Source organism: Amblyraja radiata, chromosome 7, assembly GCF_010909765.2.
Source record: "Amblyraja radiata isolate CabotCenter1 chromosome 7, sAmbRad1.1.pri, whole genome shotgun sequence".
In the NCBI taxonomy this organism is placed as follows: Eukaryota; Metazoa; Chordata; class Chondrichthyes; order Rajiformes; family Rajidae; genus Amblyraja; species Amblyraja radiata.
Window position 1 is genome coordinate 55,862,668 of NC_045962.1, and position 26,206 is coordinate 55,888,873.

Here is a 26,206-nt window from a genome sequence, read left to right on the forward strand (position 1 = left end):
GGAGAAATGTTTTGTCTACCTTCGATTGTTCCAGCATCTGCAGTTCCTTCTTAAACAGTTATAAAGCCTGATCGTTGTAGGTGCAGATTTCTAGTTTCACAACGTTTGTTTGTTAATCATTTAACATTAAAATAAGTTACACCTGCTATATATCCACCAACCTGGGTTCAGTCCGGATTGCTACCTGAGTTCTCCCTTTGGGTTTCGAGCAAAATAGTGCTAAAATCTGGGATGTGGGGGTTGGCTATTGATGGGAGTATAGGTAGAATAAAATGGGTTAGGATAGGTTTAATGAAAATTGGCTGTTTGATCAGTCCATGCAAACTCGATGTTCGAAGTTGCCTGTTTTAATGCTGCATCTCTATGATTCTATTACCATTAGAGAATTGAGGGATTCAATAAAGAATTTGTATTTGTCGGCTAGTCTACCCATTGTTTATTTTACTAAGAATTCGTAAAGTATCTCAAAGTGCAGCTGCCATAGTGCTGAAGAAGCATATATGCCAGTTCAGATAAGGTAATTAAATACATTATGATATCCACATTCACAAAAACATATATGACCATAAAAGCAGAATGCCTTAAAATAATAGACAATAGGTGCAGGAGTAGGCCACTCGGCCCTTTGAGCCAGCACCGCCATTCAATGTGATCATGACTGATCATCCCCAATCAGTACCCCGTTCCTGCCTTCTCCCCATATCCCCTGACTCCGCTATCTTTAAGAGCCCTATCTAGCTCTCTCTTGGAAGTTTCCTGAACCGGCCTCCACTGAGGCAGAGAATTCCACAGACTCACAACTCTCTGTGAGAAAAAGTGTTTCCTCATCTCAGTTCTAAATGGCTTACCCCTTATTCTTAAACTGTGGCCCCTGGTTCTGGATAATATTGATTTCATTGGTACATTTGACTTACCCGAAGAACCAGCTTCAATTTTATAAGGCTGCTGGGTCCTGAACGATCTAGTGGGAACCTTTGGTCCAGGGTCATATCAGAAGCTTTCAACAAATGGCAGAAAAGGACAGTCAAGACCCCAAGAGCACATTCCCGGTCTTTGTCTTTGATCTATTCAAAATAATTTGCATGTCGTTTATAAAGCATACAATATACAGCTGAACAGTTAATACATCTATTCCAAATATACAACATTTGGTATGTTTCTATCTAGAAGTAGCCAATACCCTTCAATTCCTGAAAATATTGGGCTTTTTTTTTTTTAATAGCTCATACATGAAATCACTCCCTTAAAATACACACAGACAAATAATTTTTAATTCTGAAGGAATAGAAAACTGAATGTTATCAAATTCAATACTGCCAAATGGGTACGGGTGTTCAGAGCTGTTCTAATTATTTGGAAATTGTTATTCTTCTGAAACAAAGACATGTCAATTATTTAGAAAAATCAATTAACATTTTTAAATCATAGAAAGCCATTTTAGATAAGGGGTAGAATGCTACTCTAGAGCACATCTTGAGGCTGCAAATGCAGGATATTCATAAACAAGTCAATGCAGGAGGATTAAATTAAATATATTCTAAAAATACTTAATTGAATGTGATGTGTTGAAAGATAAATTGCATAAACTGTGCTAGTGTAAGACGCTAGAATAAATTGTATTTTTGCAAAAATCCTTCATATTATTAAACATTGAATATTTAAACAAGCTGTGTTTCATACAAACTGTGTTTCATACAAATATTTCTGAGCACAAACATCTTGACTTTTGCTGACGAACATCTATAAATTGCTCTGCTGCTTATTATTTATATTTTCTGCTACCACCTGACAAAAATGAGTGACTTCCATTTAAAAGAGACTGAACTGATTTGGCTAATTAGATACAGTAATATCAAGAGTAATGAGTGTTTCATTGTCATATGTCCTGGATGGGACAATGAAATTCTTACTTACTGCAGCACAACAGAATATGTGAATATGTAAACATAGTACATTACGGGGGAAGAGAAAAAAAAGTTCAATAAACAACAAATATAGTGCAAATAACAAATAATAATATAGTCTTTTGCAGTTCAGAGGTCAGAGCTTATTCGTTGTTGTGTTTAATAGCCTGATGGCTGTAGGGAAGAAGCTGTTCCTGACCTTGGATGTTACCGTTTTCAGGCTCCTGTACCATCTTCCTGATGGCAATGGTGAGATGAGTGTGTGGCCAGGATGGTGTGGGTCCTTGATGATTTTGGCTACCTTTGAGTCAGCGACTACGATAGATCCTTTCGACGATGGGGAGGTCGAAGCCAGTGATGGACTGAACAGTGGTCACAACTTTTTGTAGTCTTTATCGCTCCTGGACATTCACATTGCCAAACCAGGCCACGATATACCAATCAGAATGCTCTCTACCGTGCACCTGTAGATGTTTAGGAGAATCCTCTTCGACATACCGAATCACCGTAATATTCTCAGGAAGTAGAGTCGCTGATGTGCCTTCTTTATAATTGCATCGGTGTGCTGGGTCCAGGAAGGATCTTCGGAAATATGCACACTCAGGAATTAGAAGTTATTGAACTTGAAATATTCCAAGCAAACGCAGAGAAATCAGCCAAGTCATGATGTATGATCTAGAAATTAGGCCTAGACCACTTTATGTCAAGACCTAGTTCATACCTCTGCCTCTTCAGATATTGGGCCTTAAGTACCACTTCAGCGTGTTGCAGGAAAGGTCTCTGAATACAGGGCATTGGTTGTTTGTAGCAGCTCTCGGTTAAATATTATACTTGTACCTTGTCGAGTGCACAGGATGTGTTCCCAGGAATAAGCACACTGATAGACTGAGTGCTAAAAGGGACTAATACAGCATTACTGAGATATGTGCAATCACCTAGCCTTCCCAATGCTGCCGTGCCAGTGACCTGGTACAAATCCAGCAATGAAATTGCACAGTTCAATGTAGAGTGAGTGCCCGTGAGGGCACACGTTAAGTGGATCAGGGCGATTGGCATGGCTCAGACTTGCATGCTGAGAGTGGCAACAGCTGCTCCACGCATTGACAGACAGATCAAGTCCCAAGGTCTTTCACATCACCTCCTCTTGGATGCAATTCAAACTGCTATCCCTCCTTTTGCAGAGAGCTGTGCAGCCAGCTATCTCCATGGTAACAACGTCAATGACCAATGACCACCATTTGAATTTGTTACCGTATAGAAGTCTCCCGGCTGGTTAGAGCTGTTTGCCTCACAGATGGGAGGAAATGTAGCATCTCTCATCACATCCAAGATCAGTGAGACTAGGATCCAGTTGCTGCTAATAGAAATGGCTGCACTCACACACCAGCCACTTCGATATATTTGCTTACCTCAATTCACCTAACAGCGCTCACAGGAAGCCTCTCCATCTTGAGCTGTGGGGTAATTAATGGCAGAGAAAGTGCCAAAGGAGAGGCAACAACATTGACAGGTTCTCAGTACCCAGGCTCTGGCCAGCAGTGGTGAGAACAGACGTTTGATGTACTCTCTCCATTACAAAATCTTCAACATCTTTGACCTCTACTTAAAAAAAACCACCATTGCAATTTCACTGATCATAGACCAATTGCCCTCGTCAATTTAATCACTGAAGAGAGGATGGGTGTTAAATTCAACGTTCACCAAACAACGGCCCCCTACCAACCCGCTCAGGTTATACACCATTCTCTGACAATAAATATCCTTAAAAAGGCCTACAAAAAGGGGACTAATACCCAAATCTTAGAAATCATCTCTCAAAGGCAGACATTGATGATGAAATTCACCAGTGCCTTCAGTTGCACCACAGTCTTCCACCATCTGAGGAAAAGTGTTTGGGAATCAAGGCCTAAACCCCAACACAAAACCTGTTGACTACCAGCTGGCAGAGACCTGTGCCTTTCAGATTGTTTATGAGACTTGGACAACTTCAAAGCAGTGGGAAAATACCATCCATGCTGTCACTGCAAAATCCACTGGCGGCACAAGTAGACCAACATCAGTATACTCTCCCAGGCCTGAATGATGCTCAGCCATTTGCAATGACCAAGGGTAGAATCCCAAAACAGTCTGAACTGAACTAATCTGAACTCAGTCACAAGAAGATATACTTTATCTACAGAGGATTGAAAATCTTGTTGCAAAGCTGCAACATTTTCATTGACAATCTGGATATCATTGGCCCTCAACCTCTCAGAGAAGCATGTGAAACTCTGGGAGCTTACAGCAGGCCAGCATAATGAGCAGGACCCCAGCACCTCCCTACCCATAACCCACCCATCCTGCCAATCACTGCCTTTCAATATCCCTGCTGAAATCTGTCAATCTCACATTTATTACACTAGCCATTGCACAATCCACAGAAGTGAAATGGAACCAAGTTGTCCTCAATTCTAAGAGACTGCCTACAAATAGGAAGTAAAATCCAATATGACAAACAAAATGCATATATCCGAGTAATCATGGTAGGGCCTGCAATCCAAAAATATCTCAACATTTTCTGAAATTTCCTTCACACTTCACACATTTTAACATAGAAAATAGGTGCAGGAGGAGGCCATTCGGCCCTTCGGCCGGTTATGAAAATGAGCCTGAATATATATAATGGCTATTTTCTTGTTCCACACCAATTACAAGTGGTAGCTTAATGTAGGAAATCATGTATTACCTCTATGTTTAGCCCCTCAGAATGCAAGTTTTTGATGAAGAATGTAAATGCTTGTTCCCAGACTGGTGCACTTGTATTGTAGCAAATCTGCAAATTCAGAATTGTGTGTTAATTCAACTCTCACTCAATAATTAACATTTTTTTAAATAGTTACTTGATTTACTTAAATTGCTAAACAGTGGCATGAACATTCCAGTGACAAGGAAAGGACTATCTAATGAATAAGTCATTAATTGGAGTCACAGTTAAACAGTAAAGGGCCTGTCCCACTTGGACGACCTATTCCGCGAGTTCTGACGAGTTTGCCCTCGACTCATACTCGCAGCATGGTCGACACGAGGTCTTAGGAGGTCTTTGTAACTCTCCTACATGCTCAAGAGTGGTCTCTGCGTACTTAAGGCCTCAGCTAGGTCACGCCGGTTTTTTCAATATGTTAAAAAATGCCTGCAAGTAAAAAAAGGTCGCCATGGAAAAAATAGATACTTTGTTTACTCGTAGGTTTAGTCGTAGTAGGTCGGCATGTTAGTCGTAGGTAATCGAGGGTAGTCTAAAGGGCCTGTCCCACTTTCACGACCTAATGCACGACCTCTACCGAGTTTGCCCTTGACTCATACTCGTAGCATGGTCGTCATGAGGTCGTAGGTAGGTCGTGATGCTAGTAGTAGGTACTCGTGGCATCAAGCAGGTCGGGACGTTTTTCTAGTCTGATGAAAAATGTCCACGAGTAAAAAAGGTCGAGAATTAGGTCGTGAAAGTGGGACAGGCCCTTTAGGTAGTCGAAGGTAGTCGTAGATAGTCTTCATCATAGTCGAAGGGAGATCGAAGGAGGTCGTCTTCACTCTCCACTGTCCAATTTTCCCGAAGTTAGTCGTAGCTAGTCGTAGCTGGTCTTCAACATAGTCGAAGGAGGTCTTTAACGTCATTTTTTCAAACTCTTCTAAACTCGCCAATTAGGTCGCCCAAGTGGGACAGCCCCTTTACATATCATGCACAATCTTTGAAAGGATCAAGTTTTAAAAGCTTAATAAGTACATAAATTACCTGACATTGCAATTTCAAAAAAGCACTTGTCAAGCGAGCCAAGGGTGGTGGTGGAGGCAGATATGATAGTGGCGTTTAGGAAGAATTTAGATAGGCACATAGATTTGCAGGGTATGGAGGGATATGGATTACTTGCAGGCAGATGAGATCAGTTCAGCTAGGCATCATGTTCAGCACAAACAATGTGGGTCGAAGGGCCCATTCCTTTTATATGTTCTATGTTTAGGATCATACCTGATTCCTTGGAGCTGTGAGGCAACAGCACTTTCTGCTGAACTACTGTGCTCCATATAAAAATAATTCTGGTGTTAAGAATTCTGAGAAATTCAACTCAATTAATTTATATTATCGTTATGACCTTTTACACAAATGAACAGTTCTGAAAATGGATATCACATACCTTACTTTCTTGCATGATATTTTCAACCACAAGCTGAACAGAACAGCTAGGTTCCAGGTTTGTTTTCTTTATTGACTATGAATGGAAAAAAATGCACAATCCTCAGCAAAATCTCAATTTCCCTCATCAACCAACCTTACTCCCAGCTGCCTTGCTCTTCACTTGATGCCCTGAGCTCTTGATGTCCTTCACTCTTGTTGCCCTTCACTCTTGATATCACAGTTTCAAAAGCATCCTGCTTTCCGGACCTCCGTTTGCCCGCAGACTACATATTCCAATCAACGAGCGAGTTCCTGTCTAATATTATTAAAGTTAGCCTTGCCCCATTTCAAAATTTTAAAATGCGGGTTTAAAAGGCCTTGTTTCTCCAGCCTATTCAAATCGATGTCTGTCAGGCTGTTTAGCTGCTAAAGAATAATCGCTTCGACTGCCGTTTTATTAAGTTTCTTTTAAACTGCACTGGATATTTTACGAACAGGAGTAATTTAAAAATAATCTTCTAAAGCCGTCAACGCCGACAACGGGGACGGATTTCATGTACGGGACAGGTAAAGGAAAGCCGTTTATTTTATATATAAACTTGCTTCTTTAATCAAAATTTCACGTTGCGAAAATGTCATTATGTAAATATACGAACCGGCAGTATTTTTCCTGCCGATATGAGGTTTAAATTCACCGCAAATGCAACGTTCCAAACCAGCGCGTTCCACAAAAACCCACTCGCTAGATGATTAAAATAGCCATTAATTTACGGGAATCAAACACTAAATTCCTTCCATTTGGCCTATAAATTAATGACATTGAGATTTAAAAATCATGTCATATTGTGAATTATTGTGTGAATGTTATTTGAACACTTAGGCCATTTAAAAATGTTAACTTTTTCTTAAGAAATGGATAGATGTTTAGATCTAGTAATTGAATTTTGTAATTAGCTACAATTGGGTAACTAACTAATTATATGGTCATCCAAGTAAGATTGTTTCATATTTGTTTCAGAATGCGTCAATCTACAATAACTGAACATTTCATTCAGGTCTCTTAATTTTTAAGAAAGTTATGGGCTTTTGACTGTCCTTGATCACAGCTTTTGGGTTAAGTCAATGGAAAAGCAATAGGGAACAAGATGCTAATTTCAGAGTATGAAAATGGCCATAACTTTTTTAATACTGAAAGTGAATTAGGTGTCAAATTAAACTTCTTTTTATGCTTTATCTGATGGGATAAATTGCAGACTTGATTTTTAAAATCTCAAAATTTTGTAACGTTGATCCCAAAACGCTTGCCCACAGACTTCAGTCACTTGCCCATCCCAATATCCTATGAGTAGATCAAGCTTTGTCTTTTCACATGTAGTACCATAATATGCCCTTTATATATTGCCTGAAAGAAGCTCATGGAAGGACTGTTGAGAAGACTTATAACAGCAGGGAAGAAGCTGTTCCTGAGCCTGGAGATGTGTGCTTTTAAGCTTCTGTATCTTCTGTTCAACTGGAAAATGGAGAAGGAGGAAAGGTTTGGGTGGGAAAGAACCTAAACTATGTTAGCTGCTTCCCTAAGCCAGTGTGAAGTGTAGATGGAGTTAATGATGGGGAATCGGATCTGCATACCAATGGCCCAACCAGTGTTACTAGAGGATTGGCCTTACGAGCAGGGCCAAGGTTTCTAACAAGGGTCTTTTCCTCTTATTTAGTCCTATTTGCGCATGACGTTGTCAATGATGTACCGCTGAATCATGGTTTGCTGAGGAACAAACTAATCTTCACAGCAGAAGCTCTTTAAAAAAATGGCAGCCTTAGCATTTAAGGTGCAGGGTGCTGTATAAGAAAATGGGCAATGGTATAGCAGGGAAAATGGTTGGAAACACTCTGCATGAGAAACATCAGAGATCCTTTCCACAGGATACTCCATCAGCAGCGTGACGGACCCGGGGCTGGAGCCTACTGATCAGATCTAGTTGCATGGTGGGAAGTTAGAGACAAGAGCAAAGCAATTACATGGATTGGTGCTTTCAGTAAACATACAGTTTTCCAGGACTATGTAATGGGAGAACAGAGGAAAATATGAAGCAGGTCTCATGAGTGTATCCCTGGGATATTAGTGACACTCCTGCCATGAGTCAGCAAAGACCAAAGATCTAATGGGGATAGTGTGTTGGCACCAGTGTAGTAGTGTTGGATTGTGATTTTCTAATCAATCTTTGCATTGAACATCAAGTTTTGAACTTGAAATAATGATTTCTGACATTTAATGTAATAACGTCCACTTAAAAGCCATGGCAAATGAATTGCATTGTCCCATTCATGGTGCATATGACAATCAAACCGTGAACTAACACAACAAAATTACCTTGATGTATTTTGGCTTGCTCTTTTTCTTTATGCTGTATTCATTGTTCGTATATTCAAACTGATTTCTCTTGAACAAAAACAAATTATATTATTCAACATACATAAGAAAATAAAGCCAAATTTCAGTTGGAATATATTCTGTTAATACACAGAGCAGTGAAAACCCAGAGACTCATCTCTAGTGGCAGAGTTCTGTGCTCCAAAGTAATCTGAAGAGATTGAAGTTATCAATAATGCAAAAGAAGCTGTGGAGAGATTAACATATAGAGGTACCGACTGTAGTGAATGTGGGGAAAGATATTAATCTATAACATTGCTTAAATTTGGAAGAAATGAGACTCCTCCTAATAGACAACAAGACCAATTCTTAATGAGTTGGGTCCCCATTTATTGATTTCTTGGATTCATGTGGTGACATAGTATCATGAAAACTAAAAGTTTCAGGTATGGGTGAAAGATGATTCAGAATATTAAAAATTCATCTCCTTGTGGCGACTGAATAATCTCCCTCCTGCTTTCCTTCTTCACCTATTCCTTTTTTTCACTTTTTCTTTATCTATTTTTCACTCACGTTCACTAGTCTATCCTTCACTTTTCACAACCTGTTTTTCCTGTCTCTTTTCTCACTTCTCTTTAAAAAAAATTTTTTTTAAAGGAAGTTGTACAGAGAATGTAATATGTTAACATAATTTTTGTACCAATGTATTGTGCTTACTGCTAATAAATAAATTTAAAAAAATAAAATAAAATAAAAAATAAAAAAATTGCTTAAATTAGTAGGAATAGACAAGCACACAAAGTTCACGTCATAAGTGACAGGAGCAAAATTAGGCCATTTGGCCCACCAAGTCGACCTTGCCATTCAATCATGGCTGATCTATCTCTCCCTCCTAACCCCATTCTCCTGCGTTCTCCCCATATCCCTTGACACTCGTACTAATCAATAATCTATTCATCTCTGCCGTAAAAATATCCATTGACGTCATCCACAGCCTTCTGTGGCAATGAATTCCACAGATTCACCACCTTCTGACTAGAGAAATTCATCCTCATCTGCTTCCTAACGGAATGTCCTTTAATTCATTCAATCCTCATTAAATGCAATTTCTGGACAAATATCAAAAGGAGTTTTTCCCCACACGTGGCATGATTAAACTTGAAAAGGACTTCTTCGTGGAGACGGAAGCTCCACAATAGTTCAAGAGCCCATTGAGGAAAAAAAGGATGCAGATAGTGTTAGTGGAGTCAATTAAGAAAGGCTGAAAGAAATGTTTTTATTAATAATCAATGTTACAATTTAATTCTCTTGCCCATTCTTCTTCCACAAAGACATAACGCATTGTTATATTTTATCTTCACATCTTAATTCATGCCTTTTAATATTTATTGGGTGTACTTTTACTGCATATTTATCTCTGTTTTCAATAATTTATTTTGTTAATTGGGTATCATTTAAGAAGAATTGTCCAAATATGATTGATCCCCTCTTTCATGCCTTTTAGTGCTTATTTTTTTAAATATTTGGATGCAACAATTTCAAGTTTCAAATTAAAAATCTTTTTTTGTAAACTTGTGGACCACCAGGAGCTTGACAAAGCTGTGCACTTCCAATTCAATTATTGCTTGAGACGAGGCCAGATTGTCCACTTGATGTCTACTCATGGGATCTACTACATGCTGAACACTAGTGCATTAGGGTGGGATGGGGTGTCTGTGGACACAGCCACCCCCACCTCATCTCACATAGAGCATACTGATGACGTAATAGTGTTTTCTCAGATGACTAATAGGGAAACCCTTGGCCATGGTTCTTGGGTGTGGCAATTATTATGTTAGGGAAGGCCCTTATAACCATATCCACTACAAATAGGGACGCAGCTGAGATATGTCAGTGTGGGTTTTCATGTCAGATAAGAAAACCATGTACAGATTTACCATTTTCAAATAAATGTAAAAATTAACTAAATCTATCACAACCACAGTTGCTTATTTTCTGAGCAAAAAGATGGTGATGGATTGCTTTTAACAATATTAATTTTTTTAATATTTCTTTTATTAGAAGCAATTGTACAAAGAGAAAGTAATCGACATAACAGTTATACAATTTTCGTACTGCTTCAATTTTAACATTTTATAAACTAATAGCTAAATCTGAAAAAGGAAAAAGGAAAAGAGGGAAAGAAAGAAAATAAAAAGAAGAAAGAATTTCGAGAAAGACACGAAAAAGAAAAACCCCAGAACTAACCCCAGAAGAAGTGAAAGAAGCGGAGATATATCCCACTGCCCTTCCATACGCCCGCTCACCCGACCCTAGCGTCGGTTTTGAGTTTGTGTTCAACCATTATGTTGTTGAAAAAATTCAATAAAAGGAGACCATATTTTGGAAAATTGATCTGGTTTTTCTAGATGTGGTGTCTAGTAATCCACATCTGCACTGTGGGGACTGTTATCTTTTTCCATAATTTAAGTATACGTTTTTTCGCAGTTATTCAACCATAGTCAAGGAAGCGTCTTTGAGATATCATTAGATTAAGGCAGCCCTCTGACATTCCTAATATTATTAGTTTTGCATCGGGCTCCAATTGAATTTTAAGTGTTTTAGAAATGATATTGAATATTTCCGTCCAGAAGTTTTGTAATTATATACAGGATACAAAAGAATGAATTAGGGTGGCTTCTTGAAAGTGACATTTATCACAAAGAGGAGAGACAGTTGGGAAGATCTTGTTCAATTTGGTCTTTGAGTAGTATAACCTATGCAATACTTTAAATTGTATCAGGCAATGCCTGGCATTTAAAGAACAGTAGTGTATGTATTGTAGGCTTTCCTCCCATATATCTTTCGAAATTGGTGAACACAGCTCATCCTCCCATGCTCGCCTATAAATCTCAGAGGGTGGGGTGTCAATATTTAGAAGAGTGTTATAAATGTAAGATATCAACTTACTTGTATCGGCATGTCTATTCAAACAATCGTCTAATATATCTGGACCCATAAGAGGAGAGTCTTGTGTATATGTTTTCACGTAATCTCGGAGTTGAAGGAATCTAAAAAAATTATTGGCATTCAAGTCATATTTCTCTTTTAGTTCTTGAAAAGACGAGAGAGTCCCCTTCTTATAGAGGTCTCCCACAGTATTAATTCCCAGGTTCTTCCATTGAACAAACACATCTAAAGTAGACGGTTTAAACGAGGGATTATTTGCAATAGGAAGAAGGAGAGACATATTTCTCAATTTAAGACTGAATTTCAGCTGTTTCCAGATATGGATAGTACTATGTATTATCGGATTTTGCTCATACGTTGACTTATTCAAATGTATTGGAGATAGGAGGATCGAGCCTATACTAAAAGGCAAACAATCTTCCCTCTCCATTTTTAACCAATTTACATGTTGACATGTATCGTCCAACCAGAAAGTTATATTTTTATATTAGTTGCCCAGTAATAAAAAAGAAAATTAGCTAATCCTCCATTTTCTTTGGATTTGCACAAATATCGTTTGTGTATTCTGTAGGTTTTGTAGTCCCAAATAAAGTTAGTGACAATAGAGTCAATTAAAAAAAAAGCTTTTAGGGAGATATATTGATTGGAATAAGTATAAAAGTTGCGGAAGGAAAATCATCTTTATGGCATTTAATCTACCAATAAGGGAGATAGGAAGTGTTTTCCAAAATTGGATGTAGGCATACAATTTAGTGATTAATGGTGGGAAGTTTATTTTAAACAGAGAGGAATACCTTCTAGTCACGTAAATTCCAAAATATCTGAACTTTTCAGTAACGATTCTGAAAGGAAATTGTTGGAGTTGAGAAGGGTCTTGTTCTTTTATTGGCATGATTACACTTTTGTTCCAATTTATTCTGTATCCAGAAAAAGAACCAAATTGTTCTATAATGTATAGAACATTTGGAATACTAACTTGGGGATTAGTAATGTATAAAAGTACATAATCTGCATATAACGAGATTTTATTGGGTATATTTGGTATTATATCCATAAATGCCTGAATGGGACCTGATACTCTCGGCAAGAGGTTTTATGGCGAAAGCAAATAACATTGGAGAAAGAGCACATCCTTGTCTGTTACCCCTAGATAAATAAAATTTAGGTGAAAGCATTTGATTTGTCAGTATTCTAGCTGTCGGATTAGTGTATAAAAGCTTCACCCATAAAGTAAAGTTTTCTCTGAATTGGAATTTTTCCAAGACTGTGAAAAGATAAGACCATTCCACTTGGTTGAAAGCTTTTTCTGCATCTAGAGAAATAATTGATAGATCTTCATTTGGCATTCTCTGCGAATATATTATGTTAAACAAACGTCTCAAATTATAAAACGAGTGTCGTTTACGTATAAACCCAGTTTGATCTGGATGTATTAGTTTACCGATAACTAGGCTTAATCTACGAGCCAAAGTCTTAGCTAGTATCTTCTGATCCGTATTTAAAAGGGCTATTGCCTTATAGGATCCAGGCTCCTCGAGATTTTTAACTTTTTTTGGAATTAAAGTAATAGTTGATTCAGCAAGAGTTTGTGGTAAAGTCTGTTCTTTAAATGCTTGAATGTAAAGGGCTTGTAAGCGTGGAGAAATTAAATCATTACATTTTTAATAAAATTCGTTATTAAGCTCATCCGGGCTAAGGAGTTTTTCCACTTTTCAATGATTTAATAGTCTCTACAATGTCTTTTGTTGTTATCTCTGCGCCTAATTCATCCCGTTCCCCCTCATTAAGAGATGGGAGATTGCAATTCTCAAGAAAGCTTTTCATCTTTGCAGAATCGACTGTTGTTTTTGATGAATATAGTGTTTGGTAGAATTGTAAGAATCTTTCATTGATATCTTTAGACAATGTAAGCAAATCTCCTTTGTCTGATCAATTTTTTTTGAAAATAGTACGGTCATTCTCTAATTTGCGAAGTTGGCGTGCTAGTAGCTTGTGTGGTTTATCACCAAATTCAACATTTTTTTGTTTAGTATATTGAAATACCCTAATAATTTTTGCTGAGAGAATCTGGTTTAATTTAAATTTTAGTGCAGCTATCTTATTATGTATTGCAATGATTGGGTCAGCCGCATTTTCTAGGTCTAACTGCTTTATCTGTTTTTCTAATTCCAATTGTTCAGCCTTATTTTTCTTGTTTTGAAAAGCTTAGTATGCGATAATACAACCTCTGACATTGGCTTTAAAAGTTTCTCACAGCAAAGATGGAGAAATACCGGGGGTGTCGTTTGTCTCAAAAAATGTTTTCATCTGTAGCTTCAGATAGCCACAACAACTTGCATCAGCTAGTATTTGTGGATTAAATCTCCAAAATGGTTGTTTATTATACATTCCTTACAATTTTACTGAAAAAGTAAGAGAACAGTGATCTGAAATAATAATGTTGTGATATTTTGGGTGTAGGTAAAAGGGATAAGTTTGGCGTCAACCATGAAATAGTAAATTTGTGTATAAACATTATGAACACCTGAATAAAAAGAGTATTCTCTTCCAGACGGATTGGCAATCCTCCATACGTCTCTTATGTTTGTGTTGTTTATATAGGTGTTAAAAGGTCACTCGATTTTGATGTACTTTTCCTTTGAAGTGCAGATTTATCCAAGTATTGATCTAATACGCATTTTAAATGTCCCCCAATTATCAAATTATGCTGACCAGAGTCTGAAATTGTATTAAATATTTTATTTAAAAAATTGGGGATTATCGCAATTAGGAGCATAAATATTCACCATGGTCAATGGAGTTGAATATAATTCCCATGATATTATAATGTACTTGCCTTCCTTATCAGCTATAGTGGATTTATGTTTGAATGGTATACCTTTACAAATTAGAATTGCTGTTTCTCTTGCTTTGGAAGAAAACGTAGAGTGATATAATTGTCCAATCCACCTATCCTTCAGTCTGTTGTGAGCTCCATTTTGAGATGCGTCTCCTGAAGAAATATTATATCAGTAATAATATTTTTAATGGGCTAATATTTTACCCCTTTTAATTGGCTCATTAACGCCCCTAACGTTCCAACTACAAAATGTGATTCCTCCTATTTTCCTAGCTACATCATCTTGCATTTTAAAGCTTACATGGTCTCTTTTGATTTAAATGGTCCAACACATTATTTGAAATATTTCCTTTAAATGCTGGGTGGGTGAGCCCTATCCGCATTTCCCCTATCCCCCAGAGATATCTCCAAGAAAAATGTGCATTAGTAAAGATAGATGAGATATTTAGTAAAGAAATTAGAAAGTGAAAAAGAGAAACAACAAAAATCACAGCATATAAGAATGCTGCTGGTGAATACCACCCAACGGTGGTTAAGTTAATGAAAGCTTCCGTAAAATAGATAATATTAGATTAAATTAAATTAAAATTGAATTTAATAGTGACTATTTCATGATATAGGTTGAAATGAAAGTCACAGGAAGGGCGAGAACAATATTAAGCACAAACTGCAACAACACAAAATCTAGGGAGTATTGCTCCCTCAACTGTTACAGGGTAATTTGCAAACAATAATGGTGTGCATCAAATAAATATTATTTTTAAATATTCTTCTGTAATAAATATTGTGTATATTTAGATATATTTGCAAGTATATACAGATTTACTTACAGGCAGATGATATGCACTATCCAGATAAACAACCAGTACTGCGTTCGATTTGCAAGGTATAGTCTGCTTCAGAGCATTTTCCTATTGATGATAAGATAAGATTTTCCTATTTGACATGAACATAGAACAGTACAGCAACGGCCCTTCAGCCAACAATGTTTGTGCCAAACATGATGCTATGACCAACTTTTATCTGCCTATACACAATCGGAATCCCTCCATATTCATGTGCTTATAAAGTATCTTAAATGCCACTATTGTATCTGCCTCCACCACCAACCCCTGCAGTGCATTCTTGGAACTCACCAACCTCTTAAAATAAAATGTTGCCCAGCACATCTCTTTTAAACTTTCCCCTCTCACCTTAAAACTATGCCCTGGAGTATTTGATATTTCAATCAAGGGAAAAAGGTTCTACCCTATCCATGGCTCTCATAATTTTATGTACTTCTATCATGTCTCCCCACAACCTCTAGCATTCCACAGGAAAATATCCGTCTGTTCAACAACTTCTTTCACCTAATGCCCCCTAATCCTGGCATAATTCTGGTAAACCTCTGCCTCCTACCCAAAGCCTCTGCATCCTTCCAGTAATGGTGGACCAGCACTGCACGTAATATTCCAAATGTGGCTTAGCCAAAGTCCTATAAAGTTGCAACATGACTTCCTGGTTTTTATACTCTGTGCCCTGACCAATGAAGGCAAGCATACCACACGCCTTCTTTACCACTCCATCTACTTGTGTTGCCATTTTCAAGTAGTTATGGACTTGAAGCCCAAAATCCCTCTGTACATCAATACAGTTCAGGGTGATCCATGACCCCAGCAATCTTGGTGTCATCTGCAAATGTACAAAATGACCATCTATGCTTACATCAGAGTAATTTATATATATCATGAACAGAGGTCCCAATACAGATCATTGCAGAAGTCCACTGGTCACAGACCTCTAAACTGAATATTATCCTTCCACCGCAATCCTCTGTCTGCTAATCATATTCAATTAATACGCATGATTGGAAATATGTACATTGACATTATTACATTTTGATTCAGTATTTCAAATGTTACGTTTTAAATACGAGTTCAGTATTCATGAACAATTTTTTACTTATATAGAGATCAGGTATTGATCTTTTGACCTTGGGGAGAGTTGTTCTGTGCGTCCAAAAGCAATGGTATCTTAAATGCTTTTGTAAGAAGATTTAGTGGGTCTCCATAGTATTGTTACTTACAAATTGTAGGGCATGGAGTATTCGAAACCAAGTGATCTACCAAGGAAGTGTGACAGGAAAAGTATTATAAAAATGTAGATCCATGCTATTAAAACATACCACAGATTTGTTTTCTAAGGTAGTGTGCAAGGACAGCCATTCAAGTTTTAGATGAACTTTTCCATGCTCAACATCACTCAGAGGAAACCACTGGTCAAAAGACAAGGAAGATTTATATGAGTTTAATACAGTGACAGTAATAAACAGTCTTGTTAAAAAGCAAGAGATTGCTCACACTGAATCTCTATTGAAGATATAGACTAGCTGCATCCATTGGAACAATAACTTGCAAGGAAAATATCAAAGCACAGTCATACATAATTTATTGGAATAAAAGTCCACTTTAAATACATGAATGAAAAATTATTATTTCTACTATTTTTTCAGATGCAAAATATAAAATGTACCCTTGTTTGGCCATAAACTGAAATTTCTGACTCTAATAAAACACAAAAGATAGCACAATTGGTTCTCAAAAGAAAGTGAATCGTTATATAGATCTATTTATGAATGTCATTTTTGCATGACCTTTAGTGGGAATTGCTTTCAAAATCCAAATAATAGAACCTGATGAAATGGTATCTATCAGTTATGCATCAATCAGTTGCTATATGTTCCATATCCAAACTAAAACATAAATATTGCAGCTACTAGAGTCTTTACCTCTTCCACAATTCTGTCTTTCATGACTTCACCAAGATCTATAACAAGGCTGTAAATCAGAATATAAAATAAATTACTATACCACAAAATACATATACTAATTAACATGTTCATGCTTTAATTGTTGAAATAACAATAGCCCAAACAGAGTGCACTAATAAGTACTCATAATGTGTGGACATATGCATCAGTTTGAATGCTACTCAAATATCCTATAACAGAGCTTTTTAATTATTCATTATGAATCCATTCCTGTGCACTTCGAGTGGATAGATGTCAGGATAAAATTACTGCAAGAAAACTCGAGTAAAATTTCCCTCCCACCCAAATAATGTACGGATATTCACTTTCAAGGTTCATACATGAAAAGCAGATGGAAAAATAAATGTTGCAGTATCCTTCATGATTCTCGGAAAGGTGACTGTTGGGGTGATGGAGAGAAGGGCTTTGGTGAGACAACATTGGATTCCTTGGCAGGGCTCCAGGGAAATTTTCCACAAAGGCCATGCATTAGAATACCTCAGCAAATTATTAATTCACCACCGTCGGGAGATGCAGAAAATGATAGTGATATTGTGAACATTGACATTGCACCTGACCTTCCCAGAAAGTCATCTTTATCAGGGTCCTCATCAAAAAGTTCCATTTCCAAATCTTGACCAAGAGCCTCATGAACTACAGCCTAAAGATAAAAAATAAAAGAATTAGAGGCCATCCCTCCTTCTTAAGAAATGTCTGTGATTAGACTTTAAAGTAAAAATGAAAAACATTATGTTATAGCTTGTTGGGAAGGGGGAATGATAAATGAAGGGCAGTTGTAAATGTTTTGATTAAAAAAAACCTACCTCATACATTTCATACCATTCGGGATATAAATTTCCTTTGATAGTTTTGCTGCGAAAGGTCTGCGTCCCAACTCGAATAACAGCATATGGGTCAGACTTTCCTTGCACCATACCCATTAGATATGTGTCTTTCCTTATTAAATTAGCAGCTTTATTAAGATGTATTCTCACAACACCCTGGAAAACAATAAGGAACCTTCCAATGTTTTGTCAGACAAATAAGAATAATTTTTCTCCGTCAAAATTATTAAATTATTTGACAAAGCATTCAAATCCGATTTCTGTCATCCCTGATACCTTGGCAAATAGACTGTACTTTAAGCATCAATAATTATCTCTATTTTGAAAAGCAAAGCAAAAATTCACTTTGTATTTTTGTTAGTGTTATTCTAGAATCCTCATTGTAATTTTAACTTTTGTTCCCACTGTCAAAGAATTGTTCAGAAGCAACACCATAAGAATTATTTTCTAATTAAAACTCAAATGACAGGACTTAAATAATGCAGTATAACTTCAATAATCTGTTATCTGATTGATCTGGTATTGAGAAAGTTTGGCAGCTGGCTCACCGCCTGTTTCTCAATCTCCTTTTAAAGCCCGTCACTAATCCCCTGCTCATTTTAAACTCACTGGGGCTCAGTTTCCCATGCACCCTTTTAAACTCACCTGGTTTACTGAAAAAGTTATCAAACTATTGTCAGTAATTTAAAAAGTGAAATAAAACTGTGTTGATATATTAATGAAAGTAATATCCAGTAGTTCAGAAATATATGTCAGTCAAAAAGGTGCGGACTAATGGAGTTTTGCTGTATTTCAATGTAACTTTTTTAATAACGATTTTAAAGTAGGATTACTTTTGTAACTATTTTGTATCCTATTCAAATTCTGGAGTGCTTGAAATGTTACAATTTAATCTGATTAGAATATATTTTTTGTAGATATTTTCAGTTAAGAGAAAACATTTTGCAAATCCTTGACTGTTGCTACAATTTCTTCACTCTTTCAGAGACATCAATGTACCTGTATTCAACTTACAAATAAATCGGAGGTGACCCAAGAAGTTGACTCATTATTTTCAGTTATGAAACAACTGAAAAATGTATAAATCAAATCTACTATGAGATGTTGGAAAATGCAGCAAAGATATTTTTAGCTTATTGACCAGTAGTTGCATTAGTCACAGAATATAATTTGTAGTCATAAGCAGATGTGACTACAAATTCATAAAGTACTTACATGTGGTAAAGGAAATCTTAGCCGAGAGACACTGACTTGATCAATCAATGGGCAAGTATACCTATTAGGCAACACCATATATGAAGCAATAGTGTCGAGAATCTTTGTGTCTGACAACCCACTGAAAGGAAAAATAACAGCCATCAGAAACAGCATAACAGCTAGACTCATGGCCGACAATATACTCTACTTGTATCTCTAAGTATGCTTAAAATGTTTCTTCTCATTGCAACCGCTGGGATGAGTAGGGGTAATTATAATTAATCTCCACCATTCACACCACATTTAAAAAAATAATATAACTGAAGTAAAATCAGAAAATCCTGGAAATAAAAGGTTTTGGTATTTGAAAATAATAAAATTGAATAAATCCTTTTGTTTTTGTTTAGTTTAGAGATACACTGTGGAAACAGGCCCTATGGCCCACTGAGTCTGCGCTGACCAGCGATCCCCATACACTAGCAGTATCCTACACACTAGGGCCAATTTACAATCTTTATTGAAGCCAATTAACACCTGTTCCCAGTAATTTCTGCTTTATTTCATTTATGGATTTGCAGAAATTATTTTTCTTACTTTTAGAATAAATGAAGCATTAAAATTATTGCTATAGATACCCAGGGACAAAATTGTCATCTGTAGCAATTGTTTGTACACGGCCTGAGGAATATCACACAGAGAAGCCTGTGCAACATGCCTGCGGTTATCTGGAACAACACTAATCATTGCACAGATGGTAACCTGCCAGAGTGAAACCTGTTCACAACAGGCTGTTTGCTTATCGGGAGACACGAAACTAGGCAATGCAGCAGTCAGTCAAATCCTACAGTAAACAGTAGCATTTTTTAAACATAAGCAACAGCAGGGGGCACCAGGTGATACTAGAGATGAATCTTAAGAAGCAATTAGATACATTTTCAGTTCCTATCAATGAAATTAATCATTTGAATTGGCTGTCGACTGACTTGTACCAGAACAGAACAAGTGTTTAAGAAGAAACTGCAGATGCTGGAAAATCGAAGGTACACAAAAATGCTGGTGAAACTCAGCGGGTGCAGCAGCATCTATGGAGCGAAGGAGATAGGCAACCTTTCGGGCCGAAACCCTTCTTCAGACTGATAAGGGGTGGGGGGAGGCGGGGAGAAGAAAGGAAAAAGGAGGAAGAGCCCGAGGGCTGAGGTAGGAAGGGGAGGAGACAGCAAGGGTTAACAGAATTGTGAGAAATCAATGTTCATGCCACCAGGATGCAGACTCCCCAAGCGGAATACGAGGTGCTGTTCCTCCAATTTCCGGTGTTGCTCACTCTGGCCGTGGAGGAGGCCCAGGACAGAGAGGTCGGATACGGAATGGGAGGGGGAGTTGAAGTGCTGAGTTAAAGAACAGAAAAATGTGTCGAATCGAAAAACATATATGGTCTTATTTCCTTAGAAATCATTTCAAATTTTCATTGATATTAAAAATAATCAAAATAAACATTTTCTCAGTTTGAAATGCAAGCAAATCTACAATATACATTTGCTATAAGATAATCAGTCTCTTGCATTATCATGGCTGCTTTCCAATACTACTTTTGTCAAAACTGGATAAATACTGATGTGCCCTCATCAGATTCAAGACAGACAAATTTGTTATTATGGAGTTCATTTCATTATTTCAAGGCATTCCAAAGCATTTTTATGACCAATTTTCTTTTCTTCGAGATGTAATTACTGTTATGACAAAAGAAATGCAATGGCTAATTTGCAGATGGCACGAATTCATAAGGTGATAATCCATATTTATTTAAATTGAAGAGAAATCAGTTGCTTCAGAATAGCATGTTAATTTGCTGCACAATGCCACCTAGTGTCAAATTTACTTATGATATAGGAGACCAATCAGCCCATCACGTGCACGCCACCTTTCAGAACAATCCCATTCCTCCACCTATTTCACTGCCTCCTAATCTTTCACAAATACCTATCAACAAACCACTGATTCTCATGCCAACTACCTACACTAGGGGCAATTTGCAGTCACCGGTTAACCTGGCACCCAGCACATCTGTAGATAGGTGAGTAACATGAGCACCTGAGAAAACCCATGTAGTCACAGAGCGAATGTTATACTTTTCACAAGACAGCGCCAGTGATTATCAAAATCAAAACCGGCCTCTGGAGCTGAGACATCTATCCGACCAGTAGCAAAATTATGCTGCCTCTTTATTTTGAAAGTAATTGTGGAAAAAAGCCTAACCCCATTATGTGGGTGGTTTGGAACAAGATGCCCCTCAAACCAAAGGCTAGGCAACTCCTCCACATTTAATCTGTTGTCAAAAAAAAGCCTTGAGAGCTTCTGAATAACCCCTGCACTGAAATGACGGAAACATTCAAATGTTATTGAAAACGGACAAAATAATTAGAAAAAAGGTAGCCAAATTTTAATCCCTTACAATTTTTCCTCTGCTTTGAAATTAATGGACCAGTTGCTTAACCGACTGATTCCACAGTGTACTTCCATTTTCTAGAAAGTTTGATAAATACTGTAGGTAAGAGCCTTGAATGAATAGTATCATAATGGTGAATACACATTTCTCATTTGGTTCAGGTGGCAGCATTTACCAGTCTACATCAGATCAGTAGTCACCACCTTTGCATCAATATGGTATACAGCACTGGTTCCAACTTACAGTGCGATCCATATTGTTTGGGACAAAGACGCATAATTTATTTATTTGCCTCTGTACTCCACAATTTTAGATTTGTAATCGGAAAAAAAATAACACGTGGTTAAAGTGCACATTGTCAGCTTTTAATAAAGGCTATTTTTTTACATTTTGGTTTAAAAAGGCAGAAATTACAGCTGTGTTTATACATATGGTGCCCCCATTGCAGGGCACCATAATGTTTGGGACACATTGCTTCACAGGTCTTTGTAATTGCTCAGATGTGTTTAATTGCCTCCTTAATGCAGGTATAAGAGAGCTCTCAGCATCTAGTCTGTCCTCCAGTCTTTCCATCACCTTTGGAAAGTTTTATTGCTGTTTATCAACATGAGGATCAAAGTTGTGCCAAAGAAACCATTATGATACTGAGAAACAAGAACAGAACCATTAGAGGGACGAGGGATGACAGATGGCACAATGGGCTAAGTGTTCGGCTGGCAACCGGAAGGTAGCCGGTTCGAATTCCGCTTGGAGTGCATACTGTCGTTGTGTCCTTGGGCAAGACACTTCACCCACCTTTGCCTGTGTGTGAATGTGTGATGTGTGAGTGATTGGTGGTGGTCGGAGGGGCCGTAGGCGCAGAATGGCAGCCACGCTTCCGTCAGTCTGCCCCAGGGCAGCTGTGGCTACAGAAGTAGCTTACCACCACCGAGTGTGACTGAGGAGTGAATGAATAATGCGATGTAAAGCGCTTTGAGTATTAGAAAGGCGCTATATAAATCCCATCCATTATTATTATTATTAGATACATCAGCCATTAGGCATACCAAAATCAACTGTTTGGAACATAATTAAGAAGAAAGAGAGCACTGGTGAGCTTTCTAATTGCAAAGGGACTGGCAGGCCAAGGAAGACCTCCAGTCGATGAAAAAATAATTCTCTCTATAATAAAGAAAAATCCCCAAACACCTGTCCGACAGATCAGAAACCTTCTTCAGGAGTAGATTTGTTAATGACCATTATCCGCAGAAGAATTCATGAACAGAAATACAGAGGCTACACTGTAAGATGCAAACCACTGGGTAGCCGCAAAAATAGGATGACCAGTTACAGTTTGCCAAGAAATACTTAAAAGAGTAACCACAGTTCTGGAAAAAGGTCTTGTGGACAGATGAGACGAAGATTAACATATCATTGTGATGGCAAGATCAAAGTATGGAGGAGAAAGGGAACTGCCCAAGATCCAAAGCATACCACCTCATCTCTGAAACACGGTGGTGGGGATGTTATGTCCTGGGCATGTATGGCTGCTGAAGGTACTGGCTCATTTATCTTCATTGATGATACAACTGCTGATGGTAGCAGCATAATGAATTCTGAAGTGTATAAACACCCTATCTGCTCAAGTTCAAACAAATGCCTCAAAATTCATTGTCCAACGGTTCATTCTACAGCAAGGCAATGATCCCAAACCTATTGCTAAAGCAACAAAGAAGTTTTTCAAAGCTAAAAAATGGTAAATTCTTGAGTGGCCAAGTCAATCACCCAATTGAGCATGCCTTTTACATACCGAAGAGAAAACTGAAGGGACTAGCCCCCAAAACAAGCATAGGTTAAAGATGGCTGCAATACAGGACTGTCAGAGCTTCACCAGAGAAGACACCCAGTAACTGGTCATGTCCATGAATTGCAGACTTCAAGCAGTCATGGGCGTTTTTCTTGGGAGTTTCTTTGTGTTCCTTCTCAGGAACGGTTAGTTTATAACCGGGCACGACCAGCTAGGAACACATTCCTTCAAGTTCGGGAGCGGCAGGAGGGAGTTCGGTGATTGGCTGAGGAATTCAATTCACAAATTCGTTAATTGGCTAAGTAGCAAATTGGGCAATTTGGCAGCCAATATAAGCAAGGTTTGCTGTCGGGGAGCGCCTTGTCGAGGAAAGTGCCTTGTGAGAAAAGTGTGAGTCTTTGGCTCGAGAGTCTTCGGCGTGGAGGTTGAGGAGAGGAGGCTACGCAAAAAGCTGGAGAGGATGGGACGCGGTGAACACATGATTGGTAAGATGAGGCAGTGTGATGCTTGCAGGATGTGGAGGCCAGGGACACCAATGGATCCTCGGGCTGCTACAACTGTGGTAAGTGTGTCCAAGTTCAGCTCCTGAAGGTCCATGTTGGGGCACTGGAGAAGCAGCTTGATGACCTCAGGACGATTCGGGATAACGAGAGTTTCCTGGACAGGACCTACAGTGAGGTTGTCATGCCAAGGTTACAGGAAGAACGAAGGTGTGTAGCTGAGAGAAAGGGAAGTAACCATGGGGTGCAGAAGACCCAGGCAGATGTGCCTAATGAAATCAGGTACTCTTGGGAGCTGTCGGGGGAGACGATGCTCCCAGTCCGAGTGGTGGACAGGTCGGTGGCTCCAATCCCAAAGATGAGATTCGACCGGCGTCGGGCAGAACCATAGTGGTGGGTGACTCCATTGTCCGAGGTGCGGACTGAAGATTCTGTGGTAGCAGGCGAGACTCGAGGATGGTCTGTTGTCTGCCTGGTGCCAGGGTTCAAGATGTCCCAAACCAAATTCAGGACATCCTCGAGAGGGAAGGCGAACAGCCAGCAGTAGTTGTGCAAGTAGACACAAACGACATGGGGAAGAAGTGGAAGGAGGTTCTGCAACGCGAGTTTAGAGAGTTAGGAAGAAGTTTGAAAAGCAGGACTATATTGGACTCGCTGAATGTCCCTATCCAGCTATCTAGCAAGTTAAACAATTAATCCAATAAAGACCCGTAGACACGAGATGTCATTGATGCTTTACTGTATTCAACTGTTTAACTTGCTAGATAGCTGGATAGGGACATTCAGCGAGTCCAGTATAGTGAAAAGACATTGTGTCTAACAAACTGGTGGGGTAGGATGGCGACAGATTACACACTGAGAATTACACTGTCTAAACACCATGCGGTACTCTCTCTGAGCTGGACTTCCTGGTTTATGATAACTTCCTGTATAACAGGAAAGGCAACTCAAAGCACTAGGAACCGGAATATCCAGCAGGTGGCATTAATACATGTAAACAGAATGTGGTCCAGCACACTCCCCGCCTGGGGTCTCCCAGACCCCATGCAAATCTCCCATTTAACCCCCAGAGTCCTCGGGAGACAGGAGAAGAACCACTTTGGTGATTGTGCGGACGTAGAGCTTCTGGCCTCCATCCTTGAAGATTCAGATTTCCACTCTCCGAAACTTCCCATCCTGACTTGGAAAAGTCTTAGAGATGATTGCCACAGGCCACTCATTTCTTGAGGGATTCAGCACAGTAAGGACCTCATGTTAGTTGCAAGAGGACGGATCTCACTATCTAGATCTCGCTCCGCGACCTCCGTGGTCTCTTGAGGTAAAACATTGCAGGTACGTGGTCTCTTGAGAAACGCTGGTCCTGACAGCCAGGTGGTGGTGCAGTGTAGAGCTTCTGGGACATGCCGTGATCCGGGGTCAGCTGGGATGTCATCCGTGGGAACAAACCTCCACTGATGAGATGACGAAAACTGATGGATACGTTGGACACGGCTGTGTACGTATGTGTAAAACCGCCTTGACCGGTTACAGATGTACCCCAACACAACTTTGCTATCTGTGTGGTAGATGATGTCGTCAAATGACGTCCATCTCTGCGATTTCGACTGCCAGGACCGCTGCACATAATTCCAGTCTTAAAAATAGTGAGCTCTGGCTGGGTTGCCAGCTTTGCTTTGCCAAAGATGAAGCCCACCTCCATTACTCCATCTTCAGTGGTGACCCTCAGATAGGCAACTGCGGCAATGGCCTTGACTGATGCGCCTGAGAACAGACAAAGCTCCTGTTGTAGCATGCTCAACTTTGAGAATGTGGTGTAGGGGCGTGGAATCTGTAGCATCTGTAGATCCTGGAGCGCGTCCCTCCACTTGGGTAGGTCTATGTGCTCCACCAAGACCTACGTCACCAACAACTACCCATCCCAGATCCAGCTTCTGGGTGAACCCATCCCAGATCCAGCTTGTTGGGACCGTTAATTAGTTTCCTCACTTTATGCACCTGCAGGATATCTTTTCCCAATAGGAGCAGTATTTTGGCATTTGGGTCCAGTGGAGGAATCGCGTTGGCAATGCATCTGAGATGGCTATGGTGACGCATTGAGAGTGGGGATCTCGGCACGGTTGTTAGACACTTGATTGCATTCTAGGAGTGGAGGAAGAGGGAGCAATGTCTTCTTATCCACAGACCCCACCAAGTAACCGCAGGCTGTTCTACCTGCAGTCTGCTTGAGCCCGGCACATGTCCGCAGTGAATATGGCTTGATTTCCTTTGATCTCAAAGATATTGAAAAACTCAGATGTTGCAAGAGAGCGGTTGTTCTGTTCATCTAAGATGGCGTACATCCTGCGTGCCTCTTGGCAACGTCCTTCTGGATGGACTGAGATGAGACATATCTTAGCAGATGCTCTCGCGCTGACCCCATCACCGCACACCTCTGTGCATC

General features: G+C 38.9%; 1 protein-coding gene across 1 annotated transcript in view; it reads right to left on the bottom strand.

Moving 5' to 3' along the window:
• esyt3 (extended synaptotagmin 3) overlaps positions 1 to 26,206 on the bottom strand; it is a 135,916-nt gene that overhangs the window by 17,362 nt on the left and 92,348 nt on the right. Inside the window, exons 8-17 of the mRNA XM_033024596.1 lie at positions 19,056 to 19,176; positions 17,820 to 17,996; positions 17,574 to 17,656; positions 16,975 to 17,023; positions 16,372 to 16,461; positions 15,038 to 15,118; positions 8,420 to 8,488; positions 6,071 to 6,145; positions 4,630 to 4,716; positions 915 to 1,064 (exon numbers count right to left, since the gene is read on the bottom strand). Of these exons, the coding sequence (XP_032880487.1) occupies positions 915 to 1,064; positions 4,630 to 4,716; positions 6,071 to 6,145; positions 8,420 to 8,488; positions 15,038 to 15,118; positions 16,372 to 16,461; positions 16,975 to 17,023; positions 17,574 to 17,656; positions 17,820 to 17,996; positions 19,056 to 19,176 (982 nt within the window). The remainder of the gene's footprint in view (positions 1 to 914; positions 1,065 to 4,629; positions 4,717 to 6,070; positions 6,146 to 8,419; positions 8,489 to 15,037; positions 15,119 to 16,371; positions 16,462 to 16,974; positions 17,024 to 17,573; positions 17,657 to 17,819; positions 17,997 to 19,055; positions 19,177 to 26,206) is intronic.